The 24,839-nt window shown below is 41.4% G+C and overlaps 3 protein-coding genes across 5 annotated transcripts in view; 1 reads left to right on the plus strand and 2 right to left on the minus strand.

The window, feature by feature from the left end:
* Positions 1 to 775: 775 nt before the first annotated feature.
* LOC133546549 (zinc finger protein 391-like) lies at positions 776 to 10,737 on the minus strand. The gene is made up of 3 exons (XM_061892321.1): positions 10,324 to 10,737; positions 9,058 to 9,324; positions 776 to 3,485 (listed from the first exon to the last, which is right to left on the minus strand). Exons 1-3 carry the CDS (start codon positions 10,424 to 10,426, stop codon positions 2,290 to 2,292), a joined length of 1,566 nt encoding a protein of 521 aa, XP_061748305.1. The 5' UTR covers positions 10,427 to 10,737; the 3' UTR covers positions 776 to 2,289.
* Positions 10,738 to 12,857: 2,120 nt separating this feature from the next.
* On the minus strand, positions 12,858 to 18,715 carry LOC133546550 (oocyte zinc finger protein XlCOF7.1-like). The gene is made up of 2 exons (XM_061892322.1): positions 18,442 to 18,715; positions 12,858 to 14,177 (listed from the first exon to the last, which is right to left on the minus strand). The coding sequence occupies exon 2, from the start codon at positions 14,125 to 14,127 to the stop codon at positions 12,964 to 12,966; it is 1,164 nt and encodes a 387-aa protein (XP_061748306.1). The 5' UTR covers positions 14,128 to 14,177; positions 18,442 to 18,715; the 3' UTR covers positions 12,858 to 12,963.
* A 172-nt stretch (positions 18,716 to 18,887) lies between these two features.
* Positions 18,888 to 24,839, plus strand: part of LOC133546548 (gastrula zinc finger protein XlCGF57.1-like) — a 51,987-nt gene continuing 46,035 nt past the window's right edge. For 2 of the 3 annotated variants that reach the window (XM_061892320.1, XM_061892316.1), the window contains exon 1: positions 20,620 to 20,800. In XM_061892320.1, the coding sequence (XP_061748304.1) occupies positions 20,756 to 20,800 (45 nt within the window). In that variant the 5' untranslated portion in view covers positions 20,620 to 20,755. Of the gene's footprint in view, positions 19,021 to 20,577; positions 20,801 to 24,839 lie in introns of those variants that run through there. The other variant, XM_061892318.1, reaches the window with a different exon arrangement.

Genomic DNA, 24,839 nt, shown 5'->3' on the forward strand with positions numbered 1-24,839 from the left:
AGGTGGGAGGGGCCTATCCCCAGGTGCATGTCTTTGGAGGTGGGAGGGGCCTATCCCCAGGTGCATGTCTTTGGAGATGGGAGGGGCCTATCCCCAGGTGTATGTCTTTGGAGGTGGGAGGGGCCTATCCCCAGGTGCATGTCTTTGGAGGTGGGAGGGGCCTATCCCCAGGTGCATGTCTTTGGAGGTGGGAGGGGCCTATCCCCAGGTGCATGTCTTTGGAGGTGGGAGGGGCCTATCCCCAGGTGCATGTCTTTGGAGTTGGGAGGAGCCTATCCCCAGGTGCATGTCTTGGGAAATGTCACGCTTGCCACTGACAGTTTGTGTTTTAGTTTCTCCTCTATGTGTTTAGAATATCCTGTCCTTAGTTCCTGTCAGCACTCTTATTTTAGTCCAGCTTCCTGTTTGTCTCCCTGTGTGCTGTTTTTCCCTCAGCTGCGGCTGATTGGCACCTGGCTACACCTGGCTACAATCAGCCCGCTCCTATTTTACCTGCTTTTTTCCTCCAGTCAGTGCTGGATTATTGTCGTTGCCACATGTCGCACTTGTCTTTGCTACCTGTCGTATCTTGTCTTGTCCCTGCAGCGTTGCTGTAAGCTATGTTTGATTGCAGTTTTTAGCTTACTGCCTTTTGTTCCCTGCTTCCAGTTTGTTTTCTAAGTACAAGTACGACTTCTGTTTTCCAAGCTAAATTTCCTTTTTGTTTTCTAGCTCCCATGCTAGCTCTCTTGGGTTGTTATCCTCCCATGTGGGTGCTTTTTGTTTGTACCCTTTGTTTGGTTTTGTTCTAGTATTTTATATTAAAACCATGTTTCCTTATTCAATGCCTGACTCCGTCTCCGCATCATGGGGTTCGTCAACAACAAACTTTGACAGGAAGTGGGAGGAAGCCGGAGTACCCAGAGGGAACCCACACATTCACGGGGAGGACCTGCAAACTTCACACAGAAAGATCCCGAGCCCGGGATTGAACACAGGACTACTCAGGACCTTTGTATTGTGAGGCAGACGCACTCACCCCTCTGCCACCGTGAAGCCTAGAAGAGAATCTTTCCCCACACACACTGCAACTCAACACTTACTTACCAGTGTGTATTCTCATGAGTCTTTTCAAAAGCAGACTTTGTATAAAACTTTTACAATATATGTATAATGTAGCCTGCATGTTACTTAAGTAAAGCACTGTACAAGTATTAAGTAAACAATGAATTATATAACTGGGCTAGATCAGAAGAAACTCAATTCAGCTCTAGGAATGGAGAGTAATGAAGACTGAACACAGGTTTTATGTTTAAATGGTACCAAATTATATTAAAGAATTATAGGGAAAATAAACAACAACAAAAAGACATGTAAATTGGAATGGCCATTCACATTTTCAACATAAATTACAGAACGTTCAATATTTACAATGTGATACAGTACTTGATTCAGTCCTTGTTTTTACCAAGAATGGTATAGGCGCAACACGACAGTTCATTAAACGACCTCGCAAAGTCCACGTTGTGGTGGCAGTGTCCAGAGGGGTTTTAGTGAAGGTAACGGGGTAAATGTGAAAGTTCAGGGAGGACAGAAATGAACACGTTGCGTTATGGAAAACCAAAGGGAAAAAACAGAGCGGCTGCTGAGGAGCCTCCTAGCCGCCTGGCTCGGTTGGGTGGATTCAGTTGGGTTGGTTCAGTTCCAGGCATAAAGCTTCAGACTCTAGTTCAGGCTCTAGCTTGCCATCCAACATGGCCAATTCCGCAGATAAATCCCACTTAAACACTCTCGCACGACGACCCACGGCTTCAGTAGTTGGCTCCTGCAGCAACGTCCCTCTCGCTCTTCCTGGAAGCAGCCCACTACTGGATTTTATGCTTCCCGCAATAGGTCACGTGACCGCGTGACGCAATGACGCACGCAAAGACACGAAAATAAATAGGATATTTAAGTAAAATTATATTTAAATAGAAATATATTTAATTAGAAATAATATTCAATGGGGTTTTGAGAGGATATTTAAATACAATTATTTAAATAGGAAGATTTAATTACAAAGAATATTCAATGGGGTTTTAAAAGGATATTTAAATGAGGATATTTAATGGGGTTTTGTCACCCAGGTTACAATAAGGTATGTCTTCAGTGTGTGTTCTCATGGCTACTTTCAATGTGCTTTTTCACACAAACGCTTTAACACATTCTGAGCAGGAAAAAGGTTTTTCTCCAGTGTGTGTTCTCATGTGTACTTTCAAAGTGCTTCATTGTACAAAAGCTTCACCACATTCTTAACAGTGAAAAGGTTTTTTATTCATTGTGTATTCTCATATGTGCTTTGAAATGGTCCCTTCGGGTAAAATCTTTACCGCAGATTGAACATAAAAATGTTTTTTCTCCAGTGTGTATTCTCATGTGTGCTTTGAAATGGTCACTTTGAGTAAAAGCTTTACCACACATTGAACATGAAAAAGGTTTTTCTCCTGTGTGTCTTCTAATGTGTGCTTTGAAAAGGTGCCTTTGAGTAAATCCTTTACCACAGATTGAACATGAAAAAGGTTTTTCTCCAGTGTGTGTTTTTGTGTGGTTTACCAAATGTCCCTTCTGGGAGAATCCTTTGCCACAAACTGAGCATATGAATGGTTTTTCTCCAGTGTGTATTCTCATGTGTCTTTTTAACTCTGCTTTTCGCGCAAATCTTTTACAGCATTCTGAGCAAGTAAAGGGTTTTTCTCCAGTGTGTATTCTCTTGTGTGTGTTCAAATGTTGCCTATGAGTAAAATCGTTACCGCAGATTGAACATGAAAAAGGTTTTTCTCCAGTGTGTGTTCTCATGTGTCTTTTCAAATCGTACCTCTGAGTAAAATCTTTACCGCAGATTGAACATGAAAAAGGTTTTTCTCCAGTGTGTGTTCTCATGTGTCTTTTCAACTTACTAGGAGATTTAAAAGTTTTGTGACAGTGAGAAGATGTGAAGTGAGTGTTGTCAGTGTGACATGTCTTATCATCTTTAGAGTCTTCATCATCAGTGTCAGGAGAGTGTGACGTTGTGTCCTCACTATCTGATAGTGGAGCTAAGAGCTTGTCTGCTTGTGATCCTCCACAGTGGTCTCCATCAGCTTCTGTTGTCATGTGTTGTGTTGAGCTGCTGCTTGGAGGCTCCCCCCCTCCCCTCTCCTCACTTTCACCTTTCACCTCATCATCTTCACTCTTCACAGGGACACCAGTCACTGGCATCTTGGTGACATCAACCTCCTCCAGTCCTTCAAGATGCTCTCCCTGCTGACTGATGCTGTGTTCTTCCTCTTCCTCTTGAATGTGAGGGGTCAGTGGATCCACCGCTTCCTTTTTAAAATGGGGTGTCTGTGGGTCCTCCTCTTCCTCTTTAAAAATGGGGGTCAGTAGGTATTCCTCTTCCTTCTTAATGTGGAAGGGCTGTGGCTCCTCCGTTCGCATCCTGAAGCTCCATTTCTGTTGCTCAGGGTGAAGATGTTCTTCACAGACATCTGCAAGACAAACACAGCATCTCTGCTCAGTCACACAACGCATTCAGTACTTTTACATGCACTTAGGAAAAACAAGTTATTGTAAGAACTGTCTTGAAATCTCAGTGACGCACAAACACGCTGCTCTTAACAACATTATTCACAGGAAAAGAAAAACAAACCAGGACAACAGGACTTTTTACTGTGGATCGACGATATGGTTTAAATTAGATTTTGCGATTAAATTATTTCATATAGAATTACTAATAGAACTATCTTAAAACAGGTTACACAGGCTCCTAATTTAGTTGCTGAAATATGCAGTGAAATAATACATAATTTCCAGTATTTTTTTTCCTCGAATAAAGTAACCAGATATGTCTCCCGGCTGGCCTGGGAACGCCTCGGGATCCCCCGGGAAGAGCTAGACGAAGTGGCTGGAGATAGGGAAGTCTGGGCTTCCCTGCTTAGGCTGCTACCCCCGCGACCCGACCTCGGATAAGCGGAAGATGATGGATAGATGGATGGATGGATGGATGGGTTCGATAAAATAATACAATTAGAAATTACACAATATGTTACTGCATATGTCAGCTGCCAAATTAGGAGCATTTTTTAACCCGCTTTGAAATTATTCTATTATCAATCATATAAAAAAATTATATATTGTGACATATATTGTTATTAGGATATAGATTTGAGGTCATATCGCCCATACCAAACATTGTTTCCCCGAGTCATTTTGTTTGGCCCACCAAATATATGTATTTTTTATATTCTTCAGATGTGTGTGTATGTTTAAAATGTTGTACTACTGTTCTACATCACGTGGAAGTGTCATGTCATGGGGATGGTGTGCTTTTAACTAAGGATGTGACGATGAACATGATTCTTACACATGTGTGTACTTCATGTGTATATGAATGTACTTTCCCTTGTGTGCTTAGTTTGACTGTAACTTCATAGTGGATAATATCTATAAACAACCTCAATTGTTTTACATCTTTAATTTGAAGGACTGTTTACTTATCTGACAAACTCAAAGGAAACTGCACTTTTTTAAAATGTGGCCTGTCATTCATAATCCTTATGTGAGACATATTTTTTAAATATTTATGAATTCTAATTAGTAAATAAACATGAGCAGAAATCAGCTAACATTGGAGTCAATGGGAGCTCCTCTATTAGACCCACAAAGTCCTCCAAAAAACATCCAAAAACTGCCAACTATACTCATTTTACATTTTGTGACCTGAATATTAACCAAGTATTAGTGATATTGTTATTATAAGCGCTAACGTTAAAGGCCTACTGAACCCCACTACTAGCGACCACGCAGTCTGATAGTTTATATATCAATGATGAAATATTAACATTGCAACACATGCCAATACGCCCGCTTTAGTTTACTAAATTACAATTTTAAATTTCCCGCGGAGTTTCTTGTTGAAAACGTCGCGGAATGATGACGCGTGCGCGTGACGTCCCGGGTTGGAGGGGACATATTAGCGCAGCACCATTTGCGGGCTGAAAGTCGTCTCTTTTCATCACGCAATTAAACAGTATTCTGGACATCTGTGTTGCTGAATCTTTTGCAATTTGTTCAATTAATAATGGAGAAGTCACAGTAGAAAGATGGAGGTGGGAAGCTTTAGCCTTTAGCCACACAAACACACGGCTTTACTATGGATCAGAACGGTCAAGCGAACATGGATCCCGACCACTTGTCAACCGGCAGGTTTCGCTGAGAAAATTGTGATAAAAACTCTCCTCTTACTGTAGATCAGCCGAGCTTGCGCCGTCCATGCAGCTGCCGTCAACTTCCCTCAGAGCCTGACGTCAAGACACCCGTGGACACACCCCTCCGACTATCAGGTACTATTTAACTCACTAAAACACTAGCAACACAATAGAAAGATAAGGGATTTCCCAGAATTATCCTAGTAAATGTGTCTAAAAACATCTGAATCCATCCCAATGCAATCGCCTTTTATTTTAACTTATTTTTTATTTATTTTTTTCTAGTCCCTCGCTATCAATATCATCATTCACGAATCTTTCATCCTCGCTCAAATTAACGGGGAAATTGTCGTTTTCTCGGTCCGAACTGCTCTTGCTGCTGGAGGCTCCCATTAAAAACAATGTGAGGACGCGAGGAGCCCTCACACTTGTGACATCATCGTCTGCGACTTCCGGTAAAGGCAAGGCTTTTTTGTCAGCACCAAAAGTTGCAAACTTTATCGTCAATGTTCTCTACTAAATCCTTTCAGCAAAAATACGGCAATATCGCGAAATGATCAAGTATGAAACATAGAATGGACCTGCTATCCCCATTTAAATAAGAAAATTTCATTTCAGTAGGCCTTTAAGATGTTAAAGGCCTCTATTCTGCTTTGAAAGCAGAATAGAGCGGCTACCAATGACTCAATTGCTCAAGGTTTATTTTCTATTTAGGATGCATTAACCATCGACCTACTCAGTGGCCTTTTGGTTAGAGAGTCTGCCCTGAGACTGGAAAGTCATGAGTTGAAACCCTGGCCGAGTCATACCAAAGACTATAAAAATGGGACCCATTGCCTCCTTGCTTGGCACTCAGCATCAAGGGTTGGGGGTTAAATCACCAAATGTTTCCTGAGCGCGGCCATCGAGGAGCTTTTAACTACCTCGGCGACCTCGGCCCAAGAAATAGGAGAGCCCACCACAGATTTTCCAGGAACTGCTTCCTCATACGAAGATGTGTTGGTGGGATTGAAGAGGTCTTCGAAGTATTCCCTCCACTGATTAACAACAGCCGCAGTAGAGGTCAGCAGCAAACCATCCTCACCATACAGTGACAGTGTACTGCTTCCCACCCTGAAGCGGCGGATGGTGGACCAGAATTGCTTCGAAGCCGCCCGGAACTCGTTTTCCATGGCTTCCCCAAACTCCTCCCATGTCCGTGTTTTTGCCTCCGCGACCGCTGAAGCCGCACTTCGCTTGGCCAGTCGGTACCTGTCCACTGCTTCTGGAGTCCCATGAACCAAAAGGACCCGATAGGACTCTTTATTCAGCTTGATGGAATCCCTCACTGCTGGTGTACACCAGCGGGTTCTAGGATTACCGCCACGACAGGAACCAACCACCTTGCGGCCACAGCTCCAATCAGCCGCCTCCACAATAGAGGCACGGAATATGGTCCACTCGGACTCAATATCCACTGCCTCCCTCGTGACATGTTCAAAGTTCTTCCAGAGGTGGGAATTGAAACTCTCTCTGACAGGAAACTCTTCTAGGCGTTCCCAGCAGACCCTCACAATCTCACCACAAGGTGGTGATTGGTAGAAAGCTCTGCCCCTTTCTTCACCAGAGTGTCCAAAACATGAGGCCGCAAATCCGATGACACAACTACAAAGTCAATCATGGAACTGCGGCCGAGGATGTCCTGGTGCCAAGTGCACATATGGACACCCTTATGTTTGAACATGGTGTTTGTCATGGACAATCCGTGACAATCCGATAACAAAGCACCACTTGGGTTCAGATCCGGGAGACCATTTTTCCCAAGCACGCCTCTCCAGGTTTCACTGTCGTTGCCAACATGAGCGTTGAAGTTCCCCAGCAGAACAAGGGAATCAGCGAGGGAGCACTCTCCAGTATTCCCTCAAGGGAATCCAAAAAGAGTGGGTACTCTGAGCTGCTGTTTGGTGGCTAAGCACAAACAACAGTCAGGACCCGTCCCCCCACCCGAAGCCATGATGTTGTGTGCCAGGCTTCACTAATATAAGAGTAGCTATCAGCTGGCAACAACCCTTGACTAGATAAGGTGAGTGCATTATCATCACAAAACTGTATTAGGTGTCTTGCATTATCAGAGCTGCCATCAGAAATATCAGCATTCCAGTCACCGACCACATAAATACACGTACAGTGATTATCCTGTATAAAAGAATTAATAAAAGCAAGTTTAAACATGGATTCATCCTCATTGTCTTTACATTCATACGGAGTGTACACATTGAGAACAATAAACTCCCTATTGTCGGACTTATACTGAACAGCAATACACTTCGAGCCTAATAACACTAATAACTGCATCGTGCTTTTTGTGCCAGAGCACAGCAACACCTCCCGCTATCCTCCCTCATACAATTCCCATTATTAATATAATTCAACAGCCCCAGGTCTAGTTTTGGGAGGAATGTCTTTTGTAAGCCTAACATGTCAAAGTGGAGCAGCAGGTTGTCAACAACTACACGCCGAGCCCGGTCCCCGGCGCTGGATATTAGATTTTTGTTTTCTCTTTGGCCTCAGTCTGGATCCCCTCTCCAGGGTCCCAGGCTTAGACTGATTTTTTTTTCTCACCTCTCCTCCTTTTTACCAGTTTCTCACCTTTTTTTTAAGGGGCGGCGGAAGTTGGCAGACCTGTTCTGTCTCCCTGTAATGTTTGTCTGCTCTTGAATGGGATTGTGCTGAAAATCTTAAATTCTCCTCTGAGATTATTAAAGTGTTTCTGATTCTGATTGTGTTTCTATCAGCCATCTTCAAACATAATTAACTTTCCGGTACAATTTCTTAAATTTTGATTCGCCGAAAGTTTTATCAGTCACAAATACTGCCTCAGTTTGCAATCGGACAACTTTACCGCGAGGAGGCTATTGGAAGAAAGACTTTAGAAAGACAAGACAACTTTGCTAATTAGTACTAATAAACTAGATTAATTGAGACATTGCTGGACAGCAGAGAAGTAACTAAATCCAAACAAACGTTGAAATTATTTTTTTAAGATATCTGGCTTGTATTTTAAGTAGGGATATAAATCCTTAGAAATGTATCGATATGATACCCTAATCGATACCAGTATTTGTCGGTACTTTTTTTGGTACTACATGTCATTTGTGGAAATAAAAAAGTGGAAAAAGTCATTTTAAATAGCATTCCTACTAGCACAAGAGGTTGAACACCTCCAACATGATGTTCTGTAACATCTCAGAGCAGGGAAGTCTTTTATCAGCAGCTGTTTATTTGAAGTCTTAAAGAAGTCAACTATGTGTGCAGTGCAAGGTAAAATGCAGTTATGTCATCTTCTTCTCAATAACACACACATCAAACTTTGGTTGCTTCCTTATTTGTCATCATTCAAAGCTGATTGTAATGTGTAGCAGCGGCAGCTGAACTCAATGTGACAACGTGTCATAGTTACCTCAGTCAGCTGGAATTAAAAATACAAATAGTTGTGTCTTTAATCCAGAATTTTCACGGTCCTCATGGACGACATAATTAGGAACCAGTATTAATTAAAAAAATGGTACCTGGTGTACATCCATAATCTTCACCACTAAACCTTTGAAATATGCTGACATATGTGCTGCTAAGGTAAATAAACAGTAGCCATATTGAATGTTTGCCTTCATTTGACCACGTGAGGTAAGGAGGACGGCCTCTAGGTCACATGGTTACACCCCAGCAATTACACTGTTGATGATTGATGAGCATTCATATTTAAATGGTGGTGTTAAAAAGCAAATATATCTCCCATCTTTAGTGATAAATGTGTCCCCCGGATGAACATGTGTCACAAACATTGTATTAGATGATATGTGGATGTTGTGCTTACTTGGACTGTGATGAAGCTGTGAGGACTCAGGTGGTTTGTCTTCATGCTCTTCAGTCTTCACAGAGACAACAGTCAGTGGAAACTTGCTGACATCAGCCTCCTCCTGCCCTACAGGACACCCTCCCTCCTCTTCTTCTTTAAAATAAGAGGGCTGTGGCTCATCTTTGTCCCCTTTAAAATGTGAGGGCTGTGGATACTCTAAAGTGAAACTGTCCCCCTGCAGATGAGGGAGACATTCTTCTTGGTGTCCAATCAGCTGATGGATGTCTACAAGACACAAACAAAACACATTTTAACTCCTACATGTTAAATATTAAATTGTACATGACATATAGGGCTGTGGCTATTGAAAATGTTATTAATCAAGTGTTCTAATGGAAATGTTTCCAATTAGTTGAGTAACTGGAAAAAACAGTGTTGCTTGGTTAAAGACAAATTTAAGCGACTATAAAACATTTCACTTAATAATGAACGGCCAATTGGTTTGAGATGGTATGAGATCAAGATGTCATCTTTAGATCAGGCTTTGTTTTTTTTACAATCACAGACACATTAGAAAGTTAAATTAGCAATGATTGTCACACACACACTAGGTGTGGGGAGATTATTTCCTGCATTTGGCCCATCACCCTTGATCACACCCTGGGAGGTGAGGGGAGCAGTGAGCAGCAGCGGTGGCCATGCCTGGGAATAACTTTTATGGTGATTAAACCCCGATTACAACCCTTGATGCTGAGTGCAAGGCAGAGAAGTAATGGTCCCATTTTTATAGTCTTTGGTATGACTGGGTTGGGGTTTGAACTCACAACCTACCCATCTCAGGGAGGGTGCACCGACATGAAGGAAATAGCAGGTCAGTATGCTTTGACACACATATATAACTTGTCAAACCTGCCAGCTAGCAGGCTAGGTTTACAGCGTCAGTCACCATGGTAACTGACTCTGACTTTGTCTTACCTCTCTTATTTTTGGAGGTAAAACTCTCGAGCTTTACATACTCAGGACTTTGCACTTAACCTGCTCTCTGGAATATTCCCCCGGTGACTGTGTGAGTTTTGTGTAAACATGTTGATACACATTGTTACAAACATCAACCTCTCATAAATATTGTGTGTCTGGCACTGTCTCCTTCTTATGAACAACATAAAACAATTAGTGCATCATACTCACATGACAATTCATCTTCCTATAGACAATCTATTTAAGAATAGTGTTAATAATGAAATATAAAGTTAGTAAAGATGTGAGAGTAAGAAGTAAACAAACCTGTTCTGTGTAACACAACTTGATGTTTTTCATGTTGTCGCTCCTTCTCCTCTTTTGTTGGACAAAGTTCCTCCTCGTACTCTGCTATGGTTCTTTGGCACATTTTCACACAATCACAACACTTTACACTCACACTTGATCTCTACTTAGTGATGTGTTTTGATCACTTCCGCCTCTCTTTGTTAGCAGCTAACAAGCTAAGCTAACTAGCAGGCTAAGCTAGCTCGAGAAGCATCAAAGTGCGCTCAGACTAATATAACCGGATGCAAACAGTTATTAACGATGTTTACTCTATTTACTAGAGTGTAATAAAGGACATATATGTGTACATGGAGGCATAGATTAAGAACACTGAACTGTGACGACTGCAATAACGTCTTCACCGTCAGACGCCATCTTGCTTTATCCTCGCCGTGTTTGGTTCGCGCGCAGTGTTGTCAGATCTCGCGAGAGAAACAAGTAACCAGCTCTTTTCCAAATCTCGCGAGAGAAATAAGTACAACCAGTTTCCCACAACGGTAAAACTATTTTATTATATACTATTTATTTATTGTGAAAATAAAAGTAAACCTGTCAATTTCAAAATTTCTAAACAAAGACATACAACTTATTTTCGTAAAAATATTCAAATATTTAACAATGTATTGGAATCTAATTTTCCTAGTAGACATAACAGTTTGACAGCATTCTCGAATGGAACATTCTGGAGAACCATCCTGGATTTATTTGGATAGAAATGAATTACAAAGGTAAACTTTTGAATGATTTAACTTCATTTGTGATGATTTATCTCTTATGGTCAGTCCATTTTTTCCCAAATTTAATTTGAGGGAAGTTGTCACCACCTGCTGCCACCTAGTGGTTTGTATTGTCAGTTTTCCTCTTTTAGTGCAGTTGATCTTGTTCTTACATTTCTCCTTCCTCCTAAAGTCCCTGTGTTGCCTTTGTGGGCGGAGTTGTGGGACGTGCACAGCTGCTTCCAATTGACCCTGGTGCTACTTAAGCAGCACATTGACAGCTGGATAGCACTCGGTGAATCCGCTCCACGCCAGTTGATTCTATGCTTTGAGTATTTTGCTACCTTGGCCATTCCCAGTGCCATCCATCTTGGTGTTGTTTTGTAGTGTGCACGTCTTGTAACTCCAAACCAAGTTTAGTTCATTTTTGTATATATGTATCTTTTGTTATTTTGTCCACAATACACATTTTGTCTTCTTTCGCACTGTCGCTTTTTGTTTCCTCCTGTTTGGATTGTTTTTGTGAGTAGATTTCCGCAGTAAAAAATGTGTTTTACTCAGCGTCCTGCACATCCTTTGGTTCCTCTTTGCAGTGTTGAACAGCACTCTGACAGAAGGAGTTTCTCCAAAACACAACACCCTTTGGCGGACAAGTTTGTGATTAAATGCTGTACATAAAAAATGAAAGGGACAAGCGGTAGAAACAATGGATGGATTGACTTTTATTGACTTTTCCCTAACAATCCAAACTTCCCCATGTTTTCTGAAATTGATAATGTTTGAGGGATTCTAAAAAAGGGGGAACAAAATCATAAACACCTTTTTTTTTTAAATTGTCGTGTAGTTTTTAAAAAAAAAAAAGAAATGTAGATTATTAAAAACAAAAATATCCTTCATAACCTTCCACATATAATGTTGCCATTTTCTGTAATCTACATATTGCATAAAGGGGACATACATATAAAACAATATTCATATTACAAAAGAGAGTAATAAAGATAATTAAAAGAATGGATTATTGAGACCCAACAAATGATTCATAAAGTCACAGATTTTAAAAGTAAATGATCTTGTATAAAAGACAACTGCTGAAAATGTATAAAGTAAATAATAATATGCTTCCAGAAGTGGTCCAGAAGATGTTTCAAGTGTGAACCACTAAATTTGAATTAAGAGGGATTTATGTGTATTCAAAAGCAAAGGTATGAACACATGTAAAACAAATATGTACATCATATAAAGGAGTTACTCTACAACATCATTAAAAATCAAACATGATTTCTGAATATATCTATACACATAAAAAGTATTCGTAACATGTTTTGTCCTGTTTATTCTCACCATTACAGTCAAAGTGTTGTGTTCATTTTTAAATAAAAGTACACAATGTTGTATATTAAAACATGTACTTGACTGAAAAAAGCAATAATCTGAAATATCTAATCTATAAATGTTAGAATCTATGTGCTGATGTTGTTACAAAGTCGAAGTTAAGATTTGACAGTTTATTTCAAATCCTGCAGTTTCATTTGCTGCTGCTGTTCTCACCAGCACACTTGTGTTTCTTACACTGCTACTTAGAAGACAATCTTTCACCACACACACTGCAACTCAACACTTTCTCTCCTGGGTGTCTTCTCATGAGTCTATTCAAAATACGGACTTTGTATACAACTTTTACAACACACTGAACATGTTTAAGGTTTGTCTGCAGTGTGTCTTGTCATGTGTGCTTTGAAATGGTGCATTTGAGTAAAATCTTTACTGCAGATTGAACATGAAAAAGGTTTTTCTCCAGTGTGTATTCTCATGTGTCTTTTCAAATGCATACTTTGTATAAAACTTCTACAACATACTGAACAAGTATAAGGTTTTTCACCAGTGTGTGTACTCATGTGTATTTTCAAGTAGTTCTTTCGAGCAAAATATTTACCGCATATTGAACATGAAAAGGTTGTTCTCCAGTGTGTATTCTCATGTGTTTTTTGAAATGGTCCCTTCGAGTAAAATCTTTACCGCAGATTGAACATGAAAAAGGTTTTTCTCCAGTGTGTGATCTCATATGTACATTTAAATGTTCATTTCTTACAAAACTTTTACCACATTCTGAGCAGGAAAACGGTTTTTCTCCTGTGTGTGTTCTCATGTGTACTTTTAAACTTTGATTTTTTCCAAAACTTTTACCACATTCTGAGCAGGAAAAAGGTTTTTCTCCAGTGTGTATTCTCATGTGTATTTTCAAAATGTATCTTTGAGTAAAATCTTTACCGCAGATCGAACACAAAAAATGTCTTTCTCCAGTGTGTGTTCTCATGTGTAATTTCAGACGACAATGGTATTTAAAAGTTTTGTGAGAGTGAGAAGATGTGAAGTGAGTGTTGTCAGTGTGACATGTCTTATCATCTTTAGAGTCTTCATCATCAGTGTCAGGAGAGTGTGACGTTGTGTCCTCACTATCTGATAGTGGAGCTAAGAGCTTGTCTGCTTGTGATCCTCCACAGTGGTCTCCATCAGCTTCTGTTGTCATGTGTTGTGTTGAGCTGCTGCTTGGAGGCTCCCCCCCTCCCCTCTCCTCACTTTCACCTTTCACCTCATCATCTTCACTCTTCACAGGGACACCAGTCACTGGCATCTTGGTGACATCAACCTCCTCCAGTCCTTCAAGACACTCTCCCTGCTGACTGATGCTGTGTTCCTCCTCTTCCTCTTTAATGTGAGGGGTCAGTGGGTCCTCCTCTTCCGCCTTAATGTGAGGGCTCGGTGGATCCATCGCTTCCTTTTTAAAATGTGGTGTCAGTGGTTCCTCCATCTCCTCTTTAAAAAAGGGTAGCCATTGGTGTTCCTCTTCATTTTTAAAATGGGGGATCAGTGGGTATTCCTCTTCCGCCTTAATGTGAGGGGTCTGTGGATCCACTGCTTCCTTTTTAAAATGGGGTGTCAGTGGGTCCTCCTCTTCCTCTTTAAAATGGGGGATTAGTGGGTGTTCCTCTTCATTTTTAAAATGGGGGATCAGTGGGTATTCCTTTTCCTTCTTAATGAGGTTGTGCTGTGGCTCCTCCGTCTGCATCCTGAAGCTCCACTTCTGTTGCTCAGGGTGAAGATGTTCTTCACAGACGTCTGCAAGACAAACACAAGTTTGAGAAACATCCATATCTGCTCAGTCACATAATGCATTAAGTACTTTGACATGCACTTAGGAAAAACAAAATATTGTATCAACTGTCTTGAAATCTCAGTGATGCACAAACACGTTACTCTTTACAACATTTTTCACAGGAAAATAAAAACCAACTAGAACAACAGGACTTTTTACTATGGATAAACGATTTGATTTAAAATTGATTTTACGATATATTATTTCATATTGAATTACTAACAGAACCATTTTAAAACAGGCTACACAGGCTCCTAATTTAGTTGTTGAAATATGCAGTAAAATATTACATCATTTCCAGTATTATTTTCTCAAATAAAGTAACCAGATATTAACAGTAAATAAACAAGTACATTAAAAATATTTTTTTCAACAAAATAATACAATTATAAATGATACAATATGTTACTGCATATGTCAGCTGCCAAATTAGGAGCTTTTGTAACCCACTTTAAAATTCTTCTAGTATCAATTATACACCAAATTATATATTGTGACATATATTGTTATTAGGATATAGATTTGAGGTCATATCGCCCATACCAAACATTGGTTCGCCAAGACATTTTGTTTGGCCCACCAAATATATTTAATTTTAATATTCTTCAGATGTGTGTGTATGTTTAAAATGTGGGACTACTGTTCTACATCACGTGGAAGTGTCATGTCATGGGGATGGTGTGCTTTCAAATAAGGGTGTGACGATACGGTCAGCTCACCAAAGGATACTCGATATTGGCTTTAGGAGAACAAGACAATATTTTGGTGTTTAACATGATTCTTACACGTGTGTACTTCATGTGTATATGAATGTACTTTCCCTTGTGTGCTTAGTTTTACTGTAACTTCATAGTGGATAATATCTATAAACAACCTCAATTGTTTTACATCTTTAATTTGAAGGACTGTTTACTTATCTGACAAATTCAAAGGAAACTGCACTTTTTAAAATGTTGCCTATCATTCACAATCCTTATGTAAGACATATGTTTTAAACTTTTATAAATTTAATTATTAAATAAACGTGAGCAAAAATCAGCTAACATTGGAGTCAATGGGAGTTCCTCTATTTGACCCACAAAGTCCTCCAAAAAAATTGCCAACAATACTCCATTTACATTTTGTGACCTGAATATTAACCAAGTATTAGTGATATTGTTATTATAAGCGCTAACACTAAGGACCTACTTTTAGCGGTGCATTGATCACAGAAGTAACTAGCTTATGCTGCTATATTGACATACTGAGCTGCTTCCTCACCTCTAAGATGGTGAAAGCTAATTCTAGAATATAAATCATGCTTCTCACTTATGTAGTAGAAGGTTGTGGACATAAACCGAGAACTTGGTCAACACTGACATCCAACTTAGACCTGGAGATGGCTAGAAAGATTAAGTAATATGCTCTTTTGCACCCACCCTTTTTAACCGTTTGCGATGATTAATTCTTCATCTAAACGGGAAGATATGAACATCCCATCAGTCGGCATCCCAGTGAAAGCAGACATTGTATGTGTGGAGAGACACAGCCGACGGGCCGACAATGGGCGGAAAGCAGTAGCGCGGGCCCACCTGGAGGCCAGGAGGCGGGGCATGCGGCGGCGAGGAGAGGCATGACACACGCGAAGCGACACTGCAGCGGCAATCTGAGCCAGGTGCGTATATTACACACCTGCTTACAATCTGTCTATCTGCTGCTAGAGTACAAAAAGGGCGAGGGAGGAACGAGCGGGAGAGCAGCACGGAGGAGGAAACAACGGCCAGCAGATGAAGAGCGCAACGACCCACACCGAGAGAGCGATGACGCACCCCCGCAGTGGACGCAAGCCCCGGACGCTGTTTAATATAGATTAGAATAGGCCGTGCAACTAATCATATGTCCTGAGTTCCAGTTGAAAGTGGGTGCAAGTTCATGCTCACGCACACACACTCTTATCGCCCACATTCTTCACACTTTTTACGTGGCTTCTTGGCCGAGGTCTGAAGGACAACACCAGATATGAAGTCAGAGTCCAGGGGGAAAAAAAGCACCAGTCAATATCGCACAGAAGGAACCTTCCTGGTGTTACCTGACGGCACGACCACCGAGCTGCGACACCACTACAAAGGCTCCTCTGTGCTCGTGCTCGTACCACCTGGCTTGGTAGCCTCGTACCCGCCTACCAAGCCAAAGACTTAGGTCCAATGATGAAACAGGGCGTAACTGCTGCTGATTGGACCGACACGCAGATACCACATTTTCAAAATTCCCCGTTGTCAATTAAAAACATAGCTATGGGCTGCACTTTGGACACACCTGCTGTAAGCTACAAGGAGCGAGCAGCTACACAACAGCTAAGCTAAAACAGCACTTTTAAGCATATCAAATAATTATAGTTGCTTAATACGTACACAAAGTCTCCAAAACAAAAGTCTGATAGCAAGTATCCAGTAACAAACAAGTCTGCGTTAGCCAACATTCTGCGCCATGAGCTTGACTTCATGAATTATTGTGGCCAGCAGGTGTTGTGAAAGATCAAATAAAGCAATTGCAAAAGCATCCGTCACAAGGTGAGTTTTTTTTTTTTTTTTTTTGTCAATATGTAGAAGCATCCTCAGCCTTCCCGGGAAGGTCCATTCAGGTGTACTGGAGAGGAGTTTATGCCGCATAGTCGAACCTCAAATTTAGGAGGAACAGTGTGGTTTTCATCCTGGTCGTGGAACTGTGGACCAGCTCTATACTCTGGGCAGGGTTGTTGAGGGTGCATGGGAGTTTGCCCAACCAGTCTACATGTGCTTTGTGGACTTGGAGAAGGCATTCAACCGTGTCCCTCGGCAAGTCCTGTGGGGAGTGCTCAGGGAGTATGGGGTATCGGACTGTCTGATTGTGGCGGTCCGCTCCCTGTACGATCAGTGTCAGAACTTGGTCCGCATTGCCGGCAGTAAGTCGGACACTTTTCCAGTGAGGGTTGGACTCCGCCAAAGCGCCGATTCTGTTCATAACTTTTATGGACAGAATTTCTAGGCGCAGTCAAGGCGTTGAGGGGATCCGGTTTGGTGGCTGCACGATTAGGTCTCTTCATCTGGCCAGGAACTTTAGCTCTAACTGGATCGGTTTGCAACAGAGTGTGAAGCGACTGGGATGAGAATCAGCACCTCCAAATCCGAGTTCAAGGTTCTCGTACAGAAAAGGGTGGGGTGTCATCTCCGGGTTGGGGAGGAGACCCTGCCCCAAGTGGAGGAGTTCAAGTACCTCAGAGTCTTGTTCACAAGCGAGGGAAGAGTGGATCGTGAGATCGACAGGCGGATCGGTGCGGCGTCTTCAGTAATGTGGACGCTGTATCGATCCGTTGTGGTGAAGAAGGAGCTGAGCCGGAAGGCAAAGCTCTCAATTTACCGGTCGATCTACGTTCCCATCCTCACCTATGGTCATGAGCTTTGGGTCATGACCGAAAGGATAAGATCACGGGTACAAGTGTCCGAAGCGGTCTGTTTATTTCAAGTGTTAGTTTTCCCTTATTAGCTCTTGTGTTATTTATTTGACCCTATATTTGTTCCCACTACCGCACCTTTAGTTGGAGTCTTTGATCTTGTTATACGCAAATATAATGACAATCAAGTCTATTCTATTTTAAATGAGTTTCCTCTGCCGTGTGGCTGGTCTCTCCCTTAGAGATAGGGTGAGAAGCTCTGTCATCTGGGAGGAACTCAAAGTAAAGCCGCTGCTCCTCCACATCGAGAACAGCCAGATAAGGTGGTTCAGGCATCTGGTCAGGATGCCACCCGAACGCCTCCCTAGGGAGGTGTTTAGCGCACGTCCGACCGGTAGGAGGCAACGAGGAAGACCCAGGAAACGTTGAATAGACTATGTCTCCTGGCTGGACTGGGAACGCCTTGGGATCCCCCGGGAAGAGCTGGATGAAGTGGCTGGGGAGAGGAAAGTCTGGGGTTCCCTGCTTAGGCTGCTGCCCCCGCGACCCGACCTCAGATAAGCAGAAGAAGATGGATGGAAGGCTGGATGTGTAACACAACTTGATGTTTCTTGAAAACAGCGTCCAGTAGTTGATGTTGTCGCTCCTTCTCCTCTTTTGTTGGACAAAATTCCTCCTTGTCCTCTGCTATCGTTTTTTTGTTTTTTTTCTAACATCACAAACATTTCTTCAATGGCAGCAGTTAGTCGCTGATTCAGCAACACTCACATCATTTGTAATATAGACATGTTCACACAATAAAAACACTTTACACTTACATTGGATCTCTGCTTTGATGTGTCGATCACTTCCGCCTCTCTTTGTTAGCAGCTAACAAGCTAAGCTAACCAGCAGGCTAGGCTAGCACGTCAAAGTGCACTCAGACTAATGTATCCGCATACAAACAATTAATAACGACGTTTACTCTGTTAAACGACACACATGTGCACATGTACGTTGTAATTAAGACCTAGAAACCATAATAACCAAAACAACGTAATCTCCGCCAGACGCCATCTTGTTCTGGTCTTCCTCCTGTGTGACGTCATCGAAGTGTTCTCAACCGCGGAACAAATGTTGGCCAAACACGTGTTTTACTGGGACAATAGTGAGTGGTGCACACTTCCTTCAAACACGTGTTTCACTGGGACAATAGTGAGTGGTGCACACTTCCTTCAAACACGTGTTTCACTGGGACAATAGTGAGTGGTGCACACTTCCTTCAAACACGTGTTTCACTGGGACAATAGTGAGTGGTGCACACTTCCTTCGCCCGGCCACAGAAGACAAAAAAGAGTTGCTGGTGTAACAATAGGAAGAATATATTCCACTCCTCTCTTGTACACGCGGCTTATGAGGTAATATACATGATATATTTTCATATTATTTATATTATTTACCTCATATGTTGTTCGCAGCTAACGTGCTAGCTTTAGCCCGCTAGCAGGCCTTTGTCGCAAATGCGAGCGTTTTTTTTTTGAGGAGTGTATTTTATATGTTCTCTGTGAGAATTATATTGACTTATTTAATACTTTTAACAGTATTTTTGTTGTATATTACAGTCACGCTTAACATCATTGAATATTTGTTACTAGAAAGAAACGAACGTCTCGAAATTTAAGTCTGGAATAAGTCACATGGTATAATAATAATACATTTTATTTGGTATAGCGCTTTTCAGTGCACTCAAAGATGCTTTACAGGATGAACAAAAAATATTATTGTTATTGTAATGACAGTGTAATATAATGTATTATTGCAGTGGTCTGCTTTATGTTGGTGTCAACTGTATTAGCAATAAATACAAATGATGTTTGCACGCACTTCTATTACCTTGATAACATCCATCCATCCATTTTTCTACCGCTTGTCCCTATTTGGTGTTGCGGGGGGGTGTTGGAGCCTATCTCAGCTGCATTTGGTGGACATATCATGGAAATTAAATCAACTGATGTTTGTTATTACGAATACACTATTTGCACAATTGTAAGTGATTAATGCTTATTCAGTCAGACTAAAACAAATATTTATTAAATAAATGTTAAATATTAAAAAATAGCTTTAATATACTGCACACAAAATGAATTTGCATCAATATTTTGTTTGTAATCGGAACATGAGGTACCCAAATATTCTAAAGATTTGTTTATATTTATAAATGTATATATATATATATACTCGCTGGCACTTGTTCCACGTGCTTTGCTGCACTTCTGTTTGTTTTCTGTTGGGTTAAAAATGTTGCTTTCGCAGAAGAAAGTTAAAGTAGCAATGATTGTCACACACACACTAGGTGTGGTGAAATGTGTCCTCTGCATTTGACCCATCCCCTTGATCACCCCCCGGGAGGTGAGGGGAGCAGTGAGCAGCAGCAGTGCTGCGCCCGGGAATCATTTATGGTGATTTAACCCCCAATCACAACCCTTGATGCTGAGTGCCAAGCAGGTAGGTAATGGAGAACAAGGAGAGGATATTGCGCATAAAAGTAAAGCCAACCGACCACAGCTCTGTAGTCCTGGTCACCGTTGACGTGAGGTGGGACTATTTTGGAGGTGCACGTCAAGGTTGGCTGGTAGGTTGGTAGTGGGAGGAGCCAGTTGGCGTCACTTGATGCTGCAGCACAATGAAACTTTTATACGTGCAGACTGACTTCATGCAGTCATGACGGTATTAAAATCCCAGCAGGAGGTTTTCTTTAAGTTGTTACTTTTTCATCAATAATTAATGTAAATGCAGAAAAAAGGATCAATGACACAATTCATAATAATCAATAACTGATGATTATTCCATGTGTAGAAGAACATCACCACAAAGTGGTGTCAGTCCACTTGGAAAATATTATATTTGATAGACTAAAAAATATTTGACACATCTGAGCTGAAGTTTGTTTGTGTTGTCTTGCGGACGTCCAACAGATGAACGCTCGTCAAGAAGAACGTCCCCTTCAGCAACAGGAGGATCCACAGCCCCCCCACATTAAAGAGGAAGAGGAGGAAGTGTGGATCAGTCAGGGGGGAGAGTGTCCTGTAGGGCAGGAGGAGGCTGATGTCAGCAAGTTTCCACTGACTGTTGTCTCTGTGAAGACTGAAGAGCATGAAGACAAACCACCTGAGTCCTCACAGCTTCATCACAGTCCAAGTAAGCACAACATCCACATATCATCTAATACAATGTTTGTGACACATGTTTATCCGGGGGCCACATTTATCACTAAAGATGGAGATATACTGTATTTTCCGCACTATAAGGCGCACCGGATTATAAGGTGCACCTTCAATGATTGGCCTATTTTAAAACTTTGTTCATATATAAAGCACACCGCATTATAAGGTGCATAGAATAGATGGAACAGTAAAGTTAAAGTTAAAGTAGCAATGATTGTCACACACACTCTTGGTGTGGTGAAATTATTCTCTGCATTTGACTCATCACCCTTGATCACCCCCTGGGAGGTGAGGGGAGCAGTGGGCAGCAGTGGTGCCGCGCCCGGAAATAATTTTTGGTGATTTAACCCCCAATTCCAACCCTTGATGCTGAGTGCCAAGCAGGGAGGTAATGAGTCCCATTTTTATATTCTATAGTATGAGTCAGCCGGGGTTTGAACTCACAACCTATCGATCTCAGGGCGGACACTCTAACCACTAGGCCACTGAGTAGAGGCTGGGGTCACGTTATGCATCCTTTACATCAGGGGTGTCAAACGTAAAGCCCGCGGGCCGGATCAGGTCCTCAAACCGGTTTTATCCGGCCCGCGGGATGAGGTGGCTAAGTATGAAAATGAGCCAAAATGTTTGAATGAAAGAAACTGCTGTTCTAAATGTGTCCACTAGATGTCGCAATAACAATTTTGTGTATTTTTGTAGATGATGCTACATATCTAAAAACACAAAAAACACACATGATTTTAGTGCACCAGTAGACAAAAATGATCAACGTACATAAATAACATCCTGTAATTTGATTTTAATTTTTTTTTTTTTATCTTGATGGATGGAACATTAACACCAACGAGTTGATTGATGAACCTTATCACATAATTTAATCAGAAAGTATAGATAACAACAAATAAAGATAGAATACTATCAACAGCAACATATAAATGTAAAAAAAAAAAATTCAGAATGTGCTTGTTCTATTTTCGAACAAAGAAAACAATCCGAAGTTGTCTTTATTTTTAAGTTATTGTGCCGTGATTTTACCAGTCCAGCCCACTTGGGAGTAGATTTCTCTCCATATGGCCCCCCACCTAAAATGTTTGACACCCCTGCTTTGGAGGGAGCTGAGCTAAAGGGAATGTCAACAAAACAGTCAGATAGGTCAGTCAAACTTTATTAATAGATTACAAACCAGCGTTCTGACAACTCCGTTCACTCCCAAAATGAATAAACAGCTGTTTTATTATTTTCCCCGATTCAATAAACAGGTAAAAAACAGTCTGATACTGTTACGGTAAATCAAAGGTTAGTGCAATCACAATATAGTAACACTGGAAATAGTGCAAAGCAATAATATATCAATAACTCAACGTTGCTCAAACCCTAATGTCACAAAACACAAAATAAACATGTAAAGCTCACTTTATTAAGTTATTCCTCATCCACTAATCCCTCTAATTCTTCTTCCTCAGTGTTCCAATCAAACAGTTGGGCGTATACAACATCCAACATGTCTCGTCAAAGTCGTCATTAAATGAGTCATTGTCGTTGCAGTTAATGTTAAATTCTCTCGCTGCTGCTCTATTCCCGTCTTCTACTGTGTGACTGATCTCCTTGAGTTTAAACTCTGCGTGGTGGGAGCCATTTTGGAGTCTTTACACACAGAAACGGCATGCCTCCCGCAGTCATGTATCCCAGCATGCACCGCGCACTTCTTCTTCTATGGGGGAAATTAAGGTTGGCGGCTGTAGAAGAAGAAGCGCACTTCTTCTTCTACGGGGCAAAATAAGGTCGGCGGCTCAAAAAGAAAAAGAAGCGCACTTCTTCTACGGGGGAAAATGAAGTTGGCAGCTGCTTACCGTAGTTGCGAGACCTCCATCTGTCAGGTTCAAACATTGATGACATCTATTAAACAGGACAAAAGGGCAAAGAATCAAACAGAGACAGAATTCAATTTATACTCGGATCCGAGGAGAGGAATGGCCATTGTACTGCCTGTACAAATCCTGCACCATGCTCTGCCCCAAGATCGTTCTCGTGGTTCTTTATTTGATTTTCACCCCCCTCCTTCCCACAGCTGCTTCCTCATGGAAGTGGGTCATGACCAGCATTGCCTTCGGTTCCCGAACAGATCAAAGAAAATCCCATAAAATAGATCACAGAGAGTCCCATAAAATAGATCAAAGAGGGTTCGTAAAAATACTTAAAAGAGTTTCTCTGGAAGTTGGGCAGATTCTGCCATCTGTCCGCCTGGAAGTCCAGCATTCTTCTTGGAAAGCTCCAGCCTTTTTTCTTCTCGTCAGGAACACAATGTAATACAAGGTTTTATTTGATAATTTACACAGAATTTTTCTGACATTCCCCCGTTTATCAAATAAATTCCCCATAATCTTCGTATCCCTAATAACTTCTTCTTGCGATTTTCAGTTATTGTTTAACTTCCCTTGAAACAAGCTATGTTTACACTCAGAATTGAACATCAATTTTTCCCTCATAATTATCAATCAATCAATCAATGTTTACTTATATAGCCCTAAATCACTAGTGTCTCAAAGGGCTGCACAAACCACAACACAAACCGCTACGACATTCTCGATCAAGGAAAACTCACACTCAGTGGGACGTCGGTGACAATGATGACTATGAGAACCTTAGAGAGGACGAAAGCAATGGATGTCGAGCGGGTCTAACATGATACTGTGAAAGTTCAATCCATAATGGATCCAACACGGCCGCGAGAGTCCAGTCCAAAGCGGATCCAACACAGCAGCGAGAGTCCCGTCCACAGCGGAGCCAGCAGGAAACCATCCCAAGCGGAGGCGGATCAGCAGCGCAGATATGTCCCAAGCCGATACATAGGCAAGCGGTCCATCCTGGGTCCCGACTCTGGACGAGCGGTCCATCCTGGGTCCCGACTCTGGACAGCCAGTACGTTCCATGGCCATCGGACCAGACCCCCTCTACAAGGGAAAGTGGGACATAGGAGAAAAAGAAAAGAAACGGCAGATCAACTGGTCTAAAAAGGGAGTCTATTTAAAGGCTAAAGTATACAAATGAGTTTTAAGGTGAGACTTAAATGCTTTTACTGAGGTGGCATCTCCAACTGTTACCGGGAGGGCATTCCAGAGTACTGGAGCCCGAATTGAAAACGCTCTATAGCCCGCAGACTTTTTTGGGGTTTTGGGAATCACTAATAAGCCGGAGTCCTTTGAACGCAGATTTCTTGCCGGGACATATGGTACAATACAATCGGCAAGATAGGCTGGAGCTAAACCGTGTAGTATTTTATACGTAAGTAGTAAAACCTTAAAGTCACATCTTAAGTGCACAGGAAGCCAGTGCAGGTGAGCCAGTATAGGTATATATGTATGTATATATGTATATAAAGGTATATACAGTATAGGTATATATGTATGTATATATGTTTATAAAGGTATATACGTTGTAGTCGTAATATAATCAAACTTTCTTGTTCTTGTCAAAAGTCTAACAGCCACATTTTGTACCAACTGTAATCTTTTAATGCTAGACATGGGGAGACCCGAAAATAATACGTTACAGTAGTCGAGACGAGACGTAACAAACGCATGGATAATGATCTCAGCGTCTTTAGTGGACAGAATGGAGCGAATTTTAGCGATATTACGGAGATGAAAGAAGGCCGTTTTTGTAACGCTTTTAATGTGTGGCTCAAAGGAGAGAGTTGGGTCAAAGATAATACCCAGATTCTTTACCGAGTCGCCATGTTTAATTGTTTGGTTGTCAAATGTTAAAGTTGTATTATTAAATACAGGTCAGTGTCTAGCAGGACCGATAATCAGCATTTCCGTTTTTTTTGGCGTTGAGTTGCAAAAAGTTAGCGGACATCCATTGTTTAATTTCATTAAGACACGCCTCCAGCTGACTACAATCCGGCGTGTTGGTCAGCTTTAGGGGCATGTAGAGTTGGGTGTCATCAGCATAACAGTGAAAGCTAACACCGTATTTGTATATGATGTCACCTAGCGGCAGCATGTAGATGC

Source organism: Nerophis ophidion, unplaced genomic scaffold (genome assembly GCF_033978795.1).
Source record: "Nerophis ophidion isolate RoL-2023_Sa unplaced genomic scaffold, RoL_Noph_v1.0 HiC_scaffold_31, whole genome shotgun sequence".
NCBI lineage: Eukaryota > Metazoa > Chordata > Actinopteri > Syngnathiformes > Syngnathidae > Nerophis > Nerophis ophidion.

What these genes read in the sequence shown, in the direction of transcription:
- LOC133546549 (XM_061892321.1), bottom strand. Translation starts at nt 10,426, where the DNA reads ATGTGCCAAAGAACCATAGCAGAGTACGAGGAGGAACTTTGTCCAACA. An exon ending in AGTTGTGTTACACAGAACAG is followed by an intron (nt 9,325 to 10,323) that starts GTTTGTTTACTT and finishes TGTGTCTTGTAG; the next exon opens with ACATCCATCAGCTGATTGGA. An exon ending in ACAGCTTCATCACAGTCCAA is followed by an intron (nt 3,486 to 9,057) that starts GTAAGCACAACA and finishes TTTGTCTTGCAG; the next exon opens with ATGTCTGTGAAGAACATCTT.
- LOC133546550 (XM_061892322.1), bottom strand. Translation starts at nt 14,127, where the DNA reads ATGCAGACGGAGGAGCCACAGCACAACCTCATTAAGAAGGAAAAGGAA.